The 13,530-nt window shown below is 40.2% G+C and overlaps 1 protein-coding gene across 1 annotated transcript in view; it reads right to left on the minus strand.

Annotated features, from left to right (window-relative positions):
- Positions 1 to 13,530, minus strand: part of LOC150080606 (A disintegrin and metalloproteinase with thrombospondin motifs 6-like) — a 518,673-nt gene that overhangs the window by 211,739 nt on the left and 293,404 nt on the right. The window contains exon 11 of the mRNA XM_090381965.1: positions 13,159 to 13,304. Coding sequence (XP_090238091.1) covers positions 13,159 to 13,304 — 146 coding nt within the window. The remainder of the gene's footprint in view (positions 1 to 13,158; positions 13,305 to 13,530) is intronic.

A 13,530-nucleotide genomic window follows, 5' to 3' on the forward strand; every position in this document is an offset into this window, starting at 1 on the left:
ATTCAACTCTGGCGGTAAGCTAGATAATCTTGTAATAACTGAGAGTAAAGTGGAGGAGAAACTGTTGAAGATAAACACAAGAAAGACACCCGGGGTGGATGGGATCTATCCAGTTATATTAAAGGAGGCAGCAAAGGAAGTAAGCAAACCCTTAGCCATAATTATGAGAGCTTCTGTTCCAGGAAAATTAATGGAGGCACTGGTTAAAGAAGCACTGCAGGATCATCTAGACAAGACTTCACTTATAGCTCGGACACAGCATGGTTTTGTTAAGGGAAAGCCTTGCCTGACCAATTTGATTGGATACTATGATGCAGTCACAAAAGAACTGGATGCAGGGAATAACTTTGATATTATATAGTTGGACCTCAGAAAGGTTTTTGATACTGTTGCACATGGAAGACTGCTGTACAAATTGGAGCAGTGTGGCATTGGAGGCAAATTGCTGCTATGGATAAAGGGGTGGTTGAGGGGAGAAGACAGAGAGTTGTAATCAACGGACACTGCTCATCGTGGACTAATGTTATTAGTGGAGTCCCTCAGGGTTCAGTGTTCGATCCATTATTGTTTTCTGTATTTATAAATAATACTGATGAAGCTTAATATCAAGCTTAATGTCCAAGTTTGCAGAGGATACAAAGGTTGGCAGGGTTGTTAAGGACACTACTGATGCTGTGCTGCTGCAACAGGATCTGTAAAGGTTGAGAAGATGGGCTGAGAGATGGCAAATGAAGTTTAACATTGACAAATGTAAAGTACTACATATGGGAAACAGCAACCCCAGGGCAACGTATCAACTCTGTGGTACTACGCTGACAGTGGTAGAGAATGAAAAAGATCTGGGGGTAATTGTGCAGGCAGATATGAAGTTCTCTGAGCAATGCAGACGAGCTGCAAGAGTTGCTCATGGTGTCTTGTCAATGATATACAGGAATTTTTCTAGCAGGGATAAGGAGATGATTATTCCCTTGTATAAGGCAATGGGGTCAGGCCATAGCTTGAGTACTGTATACAGGTCTGGAGGCCTCATTTCAAGAAATGATGTAGAGCTGCTGGAACGTGAACGGCAACAAGATTAGTGAATGGAACAAAAGGTTGCTCTTACGAAGAAAGGCTTAAGTTTTGCAAATTACAGTGTCTGGAGACTAGGCACCGGCAAGGTGAATAAAGCCTTGAATGGTCTGAGCATGCTCAATGCCGATGGGATTCTTCCTCTTGTTCAGAATAATCACGAGAGGGCATAAATTCAGATTGAGGAAAGACAGATGTCGGATAGATGTGTGGAAATTTGCCTTTAGCCAGCGGGTAGTTGGTTGGTGGAACAGACTTCCATCCCTTGTTGTGGAAGTTGATAGCCTAAATAAATTTAAGGCTCAGCTGGACAGGTATTTCAAACAAACGGAAGGGTGAAGTGGAAGTGTTTTTTTTTTTTTTCCCTTTTTTTGTCTGATATTGCATAAGCTTGCTTTCTTGCATCATATGCCTCTACTAATGCTAATGCTATAACTGCAGGCTTGTCTAGGTGATTCTGCAATGCTTCTTTAACCAGTGACACCATTATTTTCCCTGGGAACAGAAATACTATATAATTACAGGTCTGTAATTACTCGTGTCACTCTTTGATCCCCCTTTGTGAATTGGGGATACATTTGCACATCTACAGTCCCTGGGACCTCTCCTGAATCCAGAGATGCTCTCATAATAATGGCTACAGGTTTGCTTTCTTTCTTTGCTGCTTCTTTAAATATAATGGATAGATTCCATCTACCCCAGGTGCCTTTTTTTGTCTTTAACATCAACAATTTCTCCTCCACATTGCTCCCAATTTTTACAAAATCCTTTAACTCCCTGTTAGACTTTGATAATATTCTGGCATACCCCTCTTAAACAACTCCTCATTTGTGAATGTAGATGCAAAATACTCAGACAGTTTGTCAGCTACCTGAGAAGGATCATTAACAGTTGAACCATCGATATCAAGTGGACCAATTTTATTCATCCCCTTCTTCTAGAGTTTATACAAGTAAAGAAGTCTTTGCTGTTTTTCTTTGCATCCTTTACCAAAGATTTCTCGTAATCTGCCTTTACTTCCCTAACCTCCTTTGTGATTTGTTTACAGACTAGCTTATATCTACTATAGTTTTCTGTGTCGCCTGATGATTTATGTTTCTCATGCATTTTTCTTCTCTGCCATAAGTCTCATTAGTTTATCTGACATCCATTTAGCCCTAGCCCTTGAACAGTATTTCTTCACTGGAACAAGAAGTCTAGTAGCCCCCAAGATTACTTCTTTGAATGTCTCGCATTTAGAATTTGCTGTTGGTAACATCATCAGTTAGTATTAGTAATGGCCATAGGCTGAAAAGTAACCTAAGGCTTATGCCGCACCAGCCAAAAAAAAATAATAAAATAATAATAAATAAATAAATAAATAATAATAATAATAAAAAAATAATAATAATAAAAAAATAAAATAAAATAAATAATAATAACAGAAAAGGAAATAGTAAGGGAAATAATTTCCCCAAACTGTCAGCCTCAACCACCCATGTAACCACCCTCAACCACCCAGGTAACTTATTGCAATAATTTATAACTCACAGGCTAAAATAAAAAAACTTCCTGCAATCCAGTCTAAACATCTCTCTCCATAACTTGAATGTATGGCCCGTAGTTGTAGAATCATTTATAACCATGAGGATGATTCTCAAAATCATCCTCACTCATTTTACTACTGCCTCTCAGAGCCTTAAATACCTCAATCAAGCCACCTCTAAGTTGCCTAGTTTTCAAGCTGTTCAAACCCACATATTTGAAGTCTTTCCTTATAGGGACATCTTTTGCCGATCTCACCAGGCAAGTTACCCATCTCAAGGACCCTTTCAAGAAGCTCGATGTCTTTTATTTAAGTGCAATCTCCAAGTTGAACACAGTATGCAAGTGAGGTCTAACAATAGCCTTCTATAATGGGATTATGACATCCTTATCTCTACTAGTAAATGTTTGATAAATCATCAATAGGACACCGTGGTCCTTCCTTGCAACCTGTCTACAATGGTTGGAGACCTTCATGTCTGACCATATCGTAACTCCCAAGTCCCTTTCTTCCACTAAGTGTATAAGTTATTTTGTGGTTATTGTTCCCCAGGTGTAAGATTTTGCACTTAAAGCATAGCTGCCACTTTTCTGACCATGTAGGTCACTCTGATTTAATTTTTTTTTTTATTAAAATTACCAGGTTTCTGAAAGAAACCTTACTGACAGTCATATCACCTTAAGTATCATATATATATATATATATATATATATATACATAAAATATCAAGAATAGTACTAATAAGTTAAAAACAGTGGAAATAAAGGAAAAATAAAAATAGACTGAATATTATTATTTTCGTTGACATCGGATTTAATTGTATTTTTGTTCTATTTCCCCTTTTTTTGAACTACGGCTAAATTTTATCCACCATTATCTGATGTTATTTTATTTTAGTAAATTTAATTAATTAATTTATTTATTTTATAGGTCACTTCCTTTAAAATATTTCTTTTATGTTTCGGCTATTATTCCTTTTTGGCTTTCCATGTAACTCATACATCTTAATATTCATTATAACTAACACGCACGCCGCATGCACACACAGGGTGTCCGTAAATGATGTTTCCGATTTTGATATTTTTTTATTCAAAATTTCTTCAAAAAAGCTACACTCAAGAAACACACTCCAGCTGAAAGATCAATTCACTAAGTTTTTTTTTTAAATTGGCACTCGACTGCCAGTTTTGTATTCTACCTGCTATGCAGTGCTACATTTGCCAGAAAGGCAAAATGGTGACCGGGCCAGAGAAAGCATTCTGAGTATTACCACTTCATGCAACAAAATCTTTTGTTACAGGATTTCTTTTCATGTGGTTATGTGAAGGACAATGTATACATTTCTCAACTACCAACGACACTGCAGGAGCTGAAGACAGGGATCACAGAGGCCTTTGGTAAAATTTATTGCAAAATGAAGCACAACATATGGCACGAGATTGAATATCACTATGATATCATTCAAGTTATTAATGGTGCCCACACTGAACTTTAAGAATGACTTTATGTACCTTCATAAAACTTATTGAATTGATCTTTCAGCTGGTATGTGTTTCATGGCACATACCAGCTGAAATGGGGGATTTTCACTTCCCAGATATTGACTGGAACTTGTGGGTTGGTCACTCACACACTAGTCAGACTTTTGTGGATTTATTGGATGATTGTTTTCTGCAGCAGCATGTTCGAGAGGCAACCAGAGAAAGTAATACTCTTGATCTGGTTAGCAGCAGTGATCATTCATGTATTAGGAATTTGCAGATAAAAGAACCACTAGGTGGCAGTAATCACAGTGTACTGACGTGGGATTTACTAAAGAATTAATTACCATCAGGGGTAAAGGAAAGTGTTTTTGCTTCCGTAAAGGCAAGTACAGTGGTCTCCGACAGTTTTTAAATTCTGTACAGTGGGATCAACTGAAGATGTTACCAACGGTAAATTCTAAGTGGGAAGCATTCAAGGAATTAATCGTGGAAGCTACTAAAAGGTTCATACCTATTAAGAAATATTGTTCAAGGTTTAGCCCTAAATGGTTGTCAAATGAACTAATGAGACTCGTAACAGAGAAGAAAAATGCATGGGATGCATATAAATTATCAAGCGACTCAGAAGCCTATGGCAGATATAAGTTAATCTGTAATCAGGTCACAAAGGGGGTTCGGCAGGCAAAGGCAGATTACGAGAAATTCTTGGCAAAAGATGCTAAGAAAAACAGCAAGGATTTCTTTACTTATATAAACTCTAAAAGGAAGGGGATGAATCTGATTGGTCCACTTGACATTGATGGTTCGACTGTTGATGACCCTGCTCAGATAGCAAACAAATTGAATGAGTATTTTGCATCTACATTCACACGTGAGGAATTATTAAGGTTTGAAAATGACAGAAGGTTATCAAATTGTAGCAGAATACTTAATGATTTTGTAATAGCTGAGAGCAAAGTGGAGGAGAAATTGTTGAAGTTAAACATAAGAAAGGCACCTGGGGTGGATGGGATCTATCCAGTTATATTAAAGGAGGTGGCAGAGCAACTAAGCAAACCCTTAGCCATAATTATGAGAGCATCCTTGGACTCGGGGGAGGTTCCCACGGACTGGAGATGTGCAAATGTATCCCCAATTCACAAAGGGGGATCGAAGGGTGACACGAGTAATTACAGACCAGTTAGTTCAACTTCTGTTCCTGGTAAGATAATGGAGTCACTGGTTAAAGATGCATTGCAGGATCATCTAGACAAGACTGCAGCAATAATTCAGACACAGCACGGGTTTGTTAAGGGAAAGTCTTGTCTGACAAATCTGATAGGATATTATGATGTGGTTACAAAGGAACTGGATGCAAAAAATAATTTTGATATCATATATTTGGATTTCAGGAAAGCTTTTGACACTGTTTCGCATGGAAGATTATTGTACAAATTGGAGTAGAATGGTATTAAGGGTAAGTTGCTACAATGGATAAAAGGATGGTTAAGTGGGAGAAGACAGAGGGTGGTAATCAATGGGTGCTGCTCTTCTTGGACTAATGTTATTAGTGGGGTCCCACAGGGTTCGATGTTAGGTCCACTGTTGTTTTGTATATTTATTAATGATATTGATGAAGGTATATCAGGCTTAATGTTGAAGTTTGCAGATGATACAAAGGTTGGCAGGGTTGTTAATGACAGTAATGGCAGTGTGCTACTGCAACAGGATCTGGATAATTTGGGCAGATGGGCTAAGAAGTGGCAACTGAAGTTTAACCTTGACAAATGCAAAGTACTGCATATGGGTAGAAGTAACCCCAGAGAAACGTACCAACTGTGTGGTACTACACTTAAGGTGGTAGAAAATGAAAAAGACCTGGGAGTAATTGTGCAGGCAGATATGAAGTTTTCTGAGCAATGCAGACAGGCTGCCAGGGCAGGTCATGGGGTTTTGTCAATGATATATAGGAATTTTGCTAGCAGGGAAAAGGAGGTGATTATCCCTCTGTATAAGGCAATGGTCAGGCCACGCCTTGAGTACTGCGTACAGGTCTGGAGGCCTCATTTTAGGAAGGATGTAGATTTACTTGAGCGTGTACAGAGAAGGGCAACAAGATTGGTGAGGGGAATGAAGGGATCCTCTTATCAAGAGAGGCTTAAGTTCTGCAAATTGCAGTGGCTGGAGACTAGGCACCTGCGCGGTGATCTGATTGAGATGTATTAGGCCTTGAATGGGTTCAGCACGCTGAATTCTGATGGCATCCTTCCACTTGTTCAGATTACGAACCTAAGGGGGCATAAATTCAAATTAAGAAAGGACAGATGTAGAATAGATGTGCGGAAATTTGCCTTTAGCCAGCGGGTGGTTAATTGCTGGAACAAACTTTCATCTGTCGTTGTGGAAGTTGATAGGTTGAATAAATTTAAGGAGGAACTGGACAGGCATTTGGAGGGAATGGTGTGATTTTTTTTTTTTTGGCATGCTGCATAAGTTCATACACTTGCTTTCTTGCATCACATGCCACTACTACTACTACTACTACTACTAGTAGTGTAGCTTGAAGTAATTCTGAATAAAAAAATTATCAAAATCAGAAACATAATTTACAGACGCCCTGTATATACACACACACACACACACACACACACACACACACACACACACACACACACACACACACACACACACACACACACACACACAGTACTTTAATGTTTTTGATTAGTCTGATTACTCTTCTCTGCACTCATTCTAAGAGATTCATAGTTTTATTAAAAGGAGCTTCCAGACCTGTATAAAGTACTCAATATGTGGCCTAACCATTGCCTTATTTACAAAGGGATAACCAATTCCTTTTTTATTTATTTATGTTTTTTTTTTTTGGTGATAAACTTTTATACCAAATATATTCTTATTTAGAAAATAAAGAATAATGTATGCATTAAATAAAGTTTATTTGTTAAAGTTTGTGTTAGTTTATTTGTTATTAAAGGTTATTTGTCTGCTATTTGCCTGGCAACGAAGTTTTGGAAATTGTCAGCTTTTGCCTGGACAACGCTCTCAACAGATCACTTTTACTTTGACTACTAAACACAATTGTAAAACATTTTTTCAACCCACTCGTAATCCTTTTATCTGCGCCTAAAATCTGAAAATGCCTTTAAAGCAAGATCACCCAAATGATGAAAGCTGCGTAATTTGTGGCATTGTTCCGGACGCAGCTATAGAATGTACTTCTGTCTCAAGACATATGGAAGCGAATGTCTCGCGTTGGACCTAAAGAGGCTCGGGAAGCAGCGACGGAAAGTATGGCAGTGTCCCCCTGTAAGGGAGAAAATTATATGCAGTCACTAGGAACAACTGGTGAAACTTCTAACAACGACGCTAACCAAATTTCGGATTCACTTGAGCACAGGACCCAACCCGCACCTGAAGTAGACACGGAAAAACTGAGATCGTCAGAGATTCACATGTGGAATTGACCCCTGATTCATTACTGGCAGAACAAAATCTCATCATGCAAAAATCAAGTAGTTCCCAACAGGATAACATCCTATCAACAGAGATCTCAGCAATAGTTAATCAAGCATCACTCGAACACAGTCCACTCTTTGTCTCGCTCCTCACAAATATCGAGACAACTCTATGTAAGAAGCTATCCCCAATTAATAATATCCTCGCAGACCTACTGCTTGAAAACAAGCGACTACGAGAACAAAATGAATGCATGCACAAAACATTGGAGGTGTTGGGGAAAAACTTTGATGACTTAAAGCACTCTGTTTGTGATCTTGCTGTTCAAACTAACCATCATGAGCAGCATCCTCCGGACGGACACGTTCATGCGAAACCGAGAGCTCCTACCCAAACCACCCCATCTTTATTATCACATGACTCCTCTCCATCCCCCATTCTTACAAGATGTGAGTCTGAAGTTGTGCCCTGAAATCACAGCAGATGCCAGCGAATACTCTGGAAATACTGCCTCCCAGAAGATCCAAAGAAGTCATCAGGAGCAAAACCTGCCAAATTGCACCTTTTCGCGATCACAAAACTCACATATGGGGTCCTCGCGCTCGAGACCGGATAATGCTCTGGCTGCGGAAGTACATCGCAATTGTGGCTCCACCTCAAACAACGTGAGGGGTAACCAATATACAGGGACTACGATTGTATCTAATGTAAAGACCCATAGAGACACTACAACGTATGCAATGATTGCAAGCCAACGAACAAAAGAACAAACACTGACCCGTAATCCAACTCTTAAGGAACTGAGCCCCAATCTTAAAGTTATTGGAACCAATTTGCACTTCAGCAAGACAAATTGAGAACACTAGAATGATGGACAAGCGGATGCATAATGTCTTCATTAGTAGGCTCTCCCCTGCTACCTCAGCCGATGATGTGGAAAACCTTCTTGCTGCATTCAAAATGAATGGTAGAGTCACTAAGCTGTCCACGAAATATCCCACCTACGCCTCCTTTAAGATCGATGTAGCTGATGCAGATTTTGAAGCACTCTTCAATCCTGAAATCTGGCCTGCTGGAGCTCTTGTTATGTTGTTTGTTTGTTATTTGGTTTTTAGGAGCATTAGCAACTAAGGCCATATTGCTCCGGGATATACGGTGGTCATTCCATGACCTTTCCGCATTCTCCATATTTGGTGGTGACGGGCTCGAACCCCGGTCTAATCAAGAAGCGTGTGCTACACACTGCTGCTCCTTCCCACCTGGCTACGGAGGCGCGCTCTTGTTATGCCATATCTCGGGCAGCGATATAGAAGTAATGGAAAGGACTCCCACCAATGGTACCCTGATTCATAGCAGTTCCAGATCTTGTTACCGCAACCAGAATCACAGACACAGAACACCAATATGCCGATCCCTGTGCTCATCAGTCCTAGAGACACCCCGCTGAATCAAGTAGTGCCATGTCAGAGACCACCCGTCCGTATCAAAGTACCCAGAGTACCTGCCTGCACCATCTTTTATCAGAATGTGCGTAGTCTTAGGAACAAGCTTGATACTACGGAGCAAATTCTGCTCGCCGGACATTTTGACCTGCTCGCCATCACCGAAACCTGGCTGAATGATGATGAAGAATTCCTAGCGGCAGCTGCCCCAGCTGATTATGGGGTCGTATTCACATCTCGGATTGCACGCAAGGGTGGAGGCGTCGCATTATTCTACAAGAAATCCGCTTTCAAGCTATTGGATAATAAATCCAGTAACTCTCCCAACTATGAAGCCATCCTCGTTACGTTAGGATACAACTTCGTGACGTTTGACGTCTGTGTGCTGTATATACCCCCAAAGCCGTCCCAGCAAATCATCCTTGAAGTTTCTAACTGGTTAATCAATCAGCTGCATCCCACAGCTTCTCACTTAGTTTGTGGTGATTTCAATTTACCTCCTCAGCTATCTAATCTGAAAAAGGATCTTCTGACACACTTGAGATGTGCTGACCTACAACTTATTAATGAAGCTCCAACCAGGAGGAATAACCTCTTAGATCTAGTTCTAGCCTCTTTCTCTTGCACCCTTGATTACATTACAGAAACATCATTTGACTCTGATCATGTCCCGATACACGTGACCGCATATCTGTCAGCCCCCAAATTAGAAGCCAGAAGGACAACAACAAAGGTTGACATTTCTAGCCCCAACTTACTTGACATAGATAAGTGCATCAGAGCCGCCTCTCTCCTAACTATGAAGCAATCCTCGTTACGTTAGGATACAACTTCGTGACGTTTGACGTCTGTGTGCTGTATATACCCCCAAAGCCGTCCCAGCAAATCATCCTTGAAGTTTCTAACTGGTTAATCAATCAGCTGCATCCCACAGCTTCTCACTTAGTTTGTGGTGATTTCAATTTACCTCCTCAGCTATCTAATCTGAAAAAGGATCTTCTGACACACTTGAGATGTGCTGACCTACAACTTATTAATGAAGCTCCAACCAGGAGGAATAACCTCTTAGATCTAGTTCTAGCCTCTTTCTCTTGCACCCTTGATTACATTACAGAAACATCATTTGACTCTGATCATGTCCCGATACACGTGACCGCATATCTGTCAGCCCCCAAATTAGAAGCCAGAAGGACAACAACAAAGGTTGACATTTCTAGCCCCAACTTACTTGACATAGATAAGTGCATCAGAGCCGCCTCTCTCATTCCCTGGGTGGCTTTAGGGACTTGTGACCCAGAACTAGCTGTGAACATTCTCACAAACTGGATCAACATGGTTGCCAAATATGCTGCTTCTAAAAACATCACAATCAGTCCATATACAAGACTTTGGTGGAATTCTGAACTCAAAATGAGTTTCCAGCTGAAGCAACAGCTCCATCGCACATGGAAACAATCTCAAAATGTCAATGATCGTATCGTTTATTCAAGGGCACAGGCTCAATTTAATCGCCTGAAATCTGAGGCAATCAAATTATATGTTAACCGTGAGCTGGCTAAAGGAAAAATTCCATACAAGAAAGTGAACCCTCATTTTCCTTTACAACTTGATCCTGAATTGTGGCTCGATTTCGTCACAAGATTTAACCGTAATCCTATGCCAAACTCAGATCTAGCTCTACTAACAGAGCCCATCCAGCAAGAAGTGTTGAACAACATTCAGATTACAAAACAACAACTGATCGTAGCCATCAATTCTCTACCTGCCTCGTCAACCACCGGTGATGATGGAGTTCCCCAATTCATGCTCAAATGCCTAAGTCCGTACATTATTCAGCCACTTTTAATTATCTTCAACCAGTTACTCTCGAACAAAATTTTCCCACAGCAGTGGAAAAACTATCTCATCAAACCTTTAGCCAAAGTTCAGTCGCCATCGAAACCTAAACACTTCCGACCCATCTCCAACTCCTCCAACCTGCTGAAGCTCCTGGAGAAGGCCTTACTCCCCATCCTCACTAAGCAGATCTTGCCCAGTAATCCAGCCCAAATTCACTACTCCCTTCCAAACAGATCAACAATCACCAATCTGCTAGCCACCACGAATACTATCTTGTCAGCATTGGAGAATAGGCAGAAACTAGCTGTGACTTACTTAGACATTGAGGCTGCATTTGATGCCGTCCAAGTAAACCAACTTCTCACTCTCCTGGAATGCCACTTCCAGATCACAGGGAACATATTATGCTTTCTCTCCTCTCTTCTGAATAACAGAGTTATAAAGCTTCATACAGGAGATAGCACCCTTACTAGATCCGTCACCGCAGGAGTCCCACAAGGAGGGGTCCTTTCGGGCCTTCTGTTTTCATCCATTATCTTCCCACTGGTTGCACATTCTCGATGTCTACTGAGCTATGCGGATGATATCAAGATACTCACTCCCATCATTCCCGGTCAAGACCTAGATCTGGTAAAAGTGGAAATTAACAACACTCTCACCACAGTCACATCTTACCTCTGCCAGTTTGGGCTCAAGATCAATCCTGCTAAGTCCGAATTCATGGTGTATTCATTGAAGCAAACTCCTTCTTCTCTCCAGCCTTCGGTCGGCAACACCCTCATCCCAATTGTGTCCAGCCATCGTGATCTGGGCGTTGTATTTGACCCAAAACTTTGATTCAACGCCCACATGGATATGCTCCTCACACGTGTTTCAAGACTCCGGTGGATAGCAAAACAACATCTCCTTCATATCACAGATAAAAAGATAACCGTGAGGTACATAAGAACAGTTATCTTTCCACCTTTACTCTATGCTGCTGAAATTTGGGCGTCAGCGGCACCGTCAATAAAGAAACCACTCTTTGCCACAGAATTCTGGCTCCTAAAGTGGGCCAACAGGAAGCACAACCTTCCAGCTCTGATTCATACCACACAGCTTGCCAACTCTCTCGGAATTCCACGGCTTCCCACCTTAGTCGACGACCAAGGCCTCCTAGCAACAGTCAAGATGATAACAGGCATAATGGCAACACCTTCATTCTGGGATACCTGTGGCTGGAGGATCCCCCCCCTGCTGCCCTTAGGGCCAATCCCGAGCTCTACTCGCATTCAGCACGACTCCATCTCTCGGACAGGTTCCTTCCTCAGCAGATGCTCAAGCAAACCCAGGCACTGGACGCCGACCTGAACAAATTCGCTGCTGACCGGACTTACCGGAAAAAAATTATGACGAGTAGGACTAATCAGCAATGACTGACGTATACCTTGCATCTGTTCCTGTCTGATTGAGCTGGTGCTCTTATCTCGATGTTAAGCCAGCTCAATCAGATTTAACTCTCGTAAGGAGTTCTCCCCTTTGTATTATAATATGTTTTCTTTGTAAAATTACCTTTTTGTAAATAATTGTTCAATTTTCACAAGTTTGGGAAACTGTAAGCCCCTGGCTTTATGGCCGTGAAGGGTAATAAAGATTATCTCTCTCTCTCTCTAAATAAAGAATGCATCACATGAATTAAAAGCTGAGCAACACAAGTGGAAATTTTTTTTTTATTAGTGTGCATTATATATATATATATGAGAAATCACTCCCTATTTTACAGAAATGCAATATGTTTGCAAACAAGAAGAATACTGTGCTACAAATAACTAAATTTTATTTTATAGGAAAAAAACTAACCACTAATACAAAAGGTGGTGAGAAGGGGAGAGCTTGTGCAAAAGTTGTACTAATTCCTTTGTTATTGTTGTTGTTATTGTATGTTTTACGGCACAATGACAGCTATAGGCCATTATGCACCAAATAATTCCTTTATTACATTCCATTTGATAAAAGAATTAGCATAGATATCATAATATAAAGCTTATACTTGAGGTTAAAAACTCTCCACAGAAGAGCATTTACTTATTTGTAATATCATGGATATTACAAAGAAGATGATGTAAATTAAAACTATACACTTGATGGATCTAACTCATGAAGATGCTGTTCATATAAAAATAAGGGCTACTTTTTACCTTTAAAACAAGAAAGTCAGTCAATTCTTCTGGAACATGTATGGACAGATGCATGAACACACCCTCTACATTGAACTTTTAGCACGTAATATCAAAGTGGGAGATATCAGTAAGTGGATTAAAAAGTGCTGGGAAATTGCAGCCTAACATATTATAACACTTACATAGGATTATCACAGTGCCTCTCAGAATACATAATTCCTGCACCACATGTTCTTGAACATTCAGACCAAGAGCTCCACTGGCCCCACTCTCCATCAATAGCTTCTGGTCGCTCTCCAATCATTACACATTTGCCCATATGACACCACTGTAACATAATATGATTAGAACATTAGATGTAGGTTAAATTACTTTAATGTTCTAATCATTAAATGATTAGAACATTAAAATAATAAGGTTCAAACAAAAGAATTACATGTATATAAAAGATAACAACAAAAAAAAGCAGCGTGTGTATCCTGTACACACGAAAAACGTTTTATTTTATGTGAAAACATCTATGGCAGCACTAGAGTAAAACTGTTTAAATTTTT

Source organism: Mastigoproctus giganteus, chromosome 9 (assembly GCF_048544385.1).
Source record: "Mastigoproctus giganteus isolate SK-2022 chromosome 9, ASM4854438v1, whole genome shotgun sequence".
Lineage (NCBI taxonomy): Eukaryota > Metazoa > Arthropoda > Arachnida > Uropygi > Thelyphonidae > Mastigoproctus > Mastigoproctus giganteus.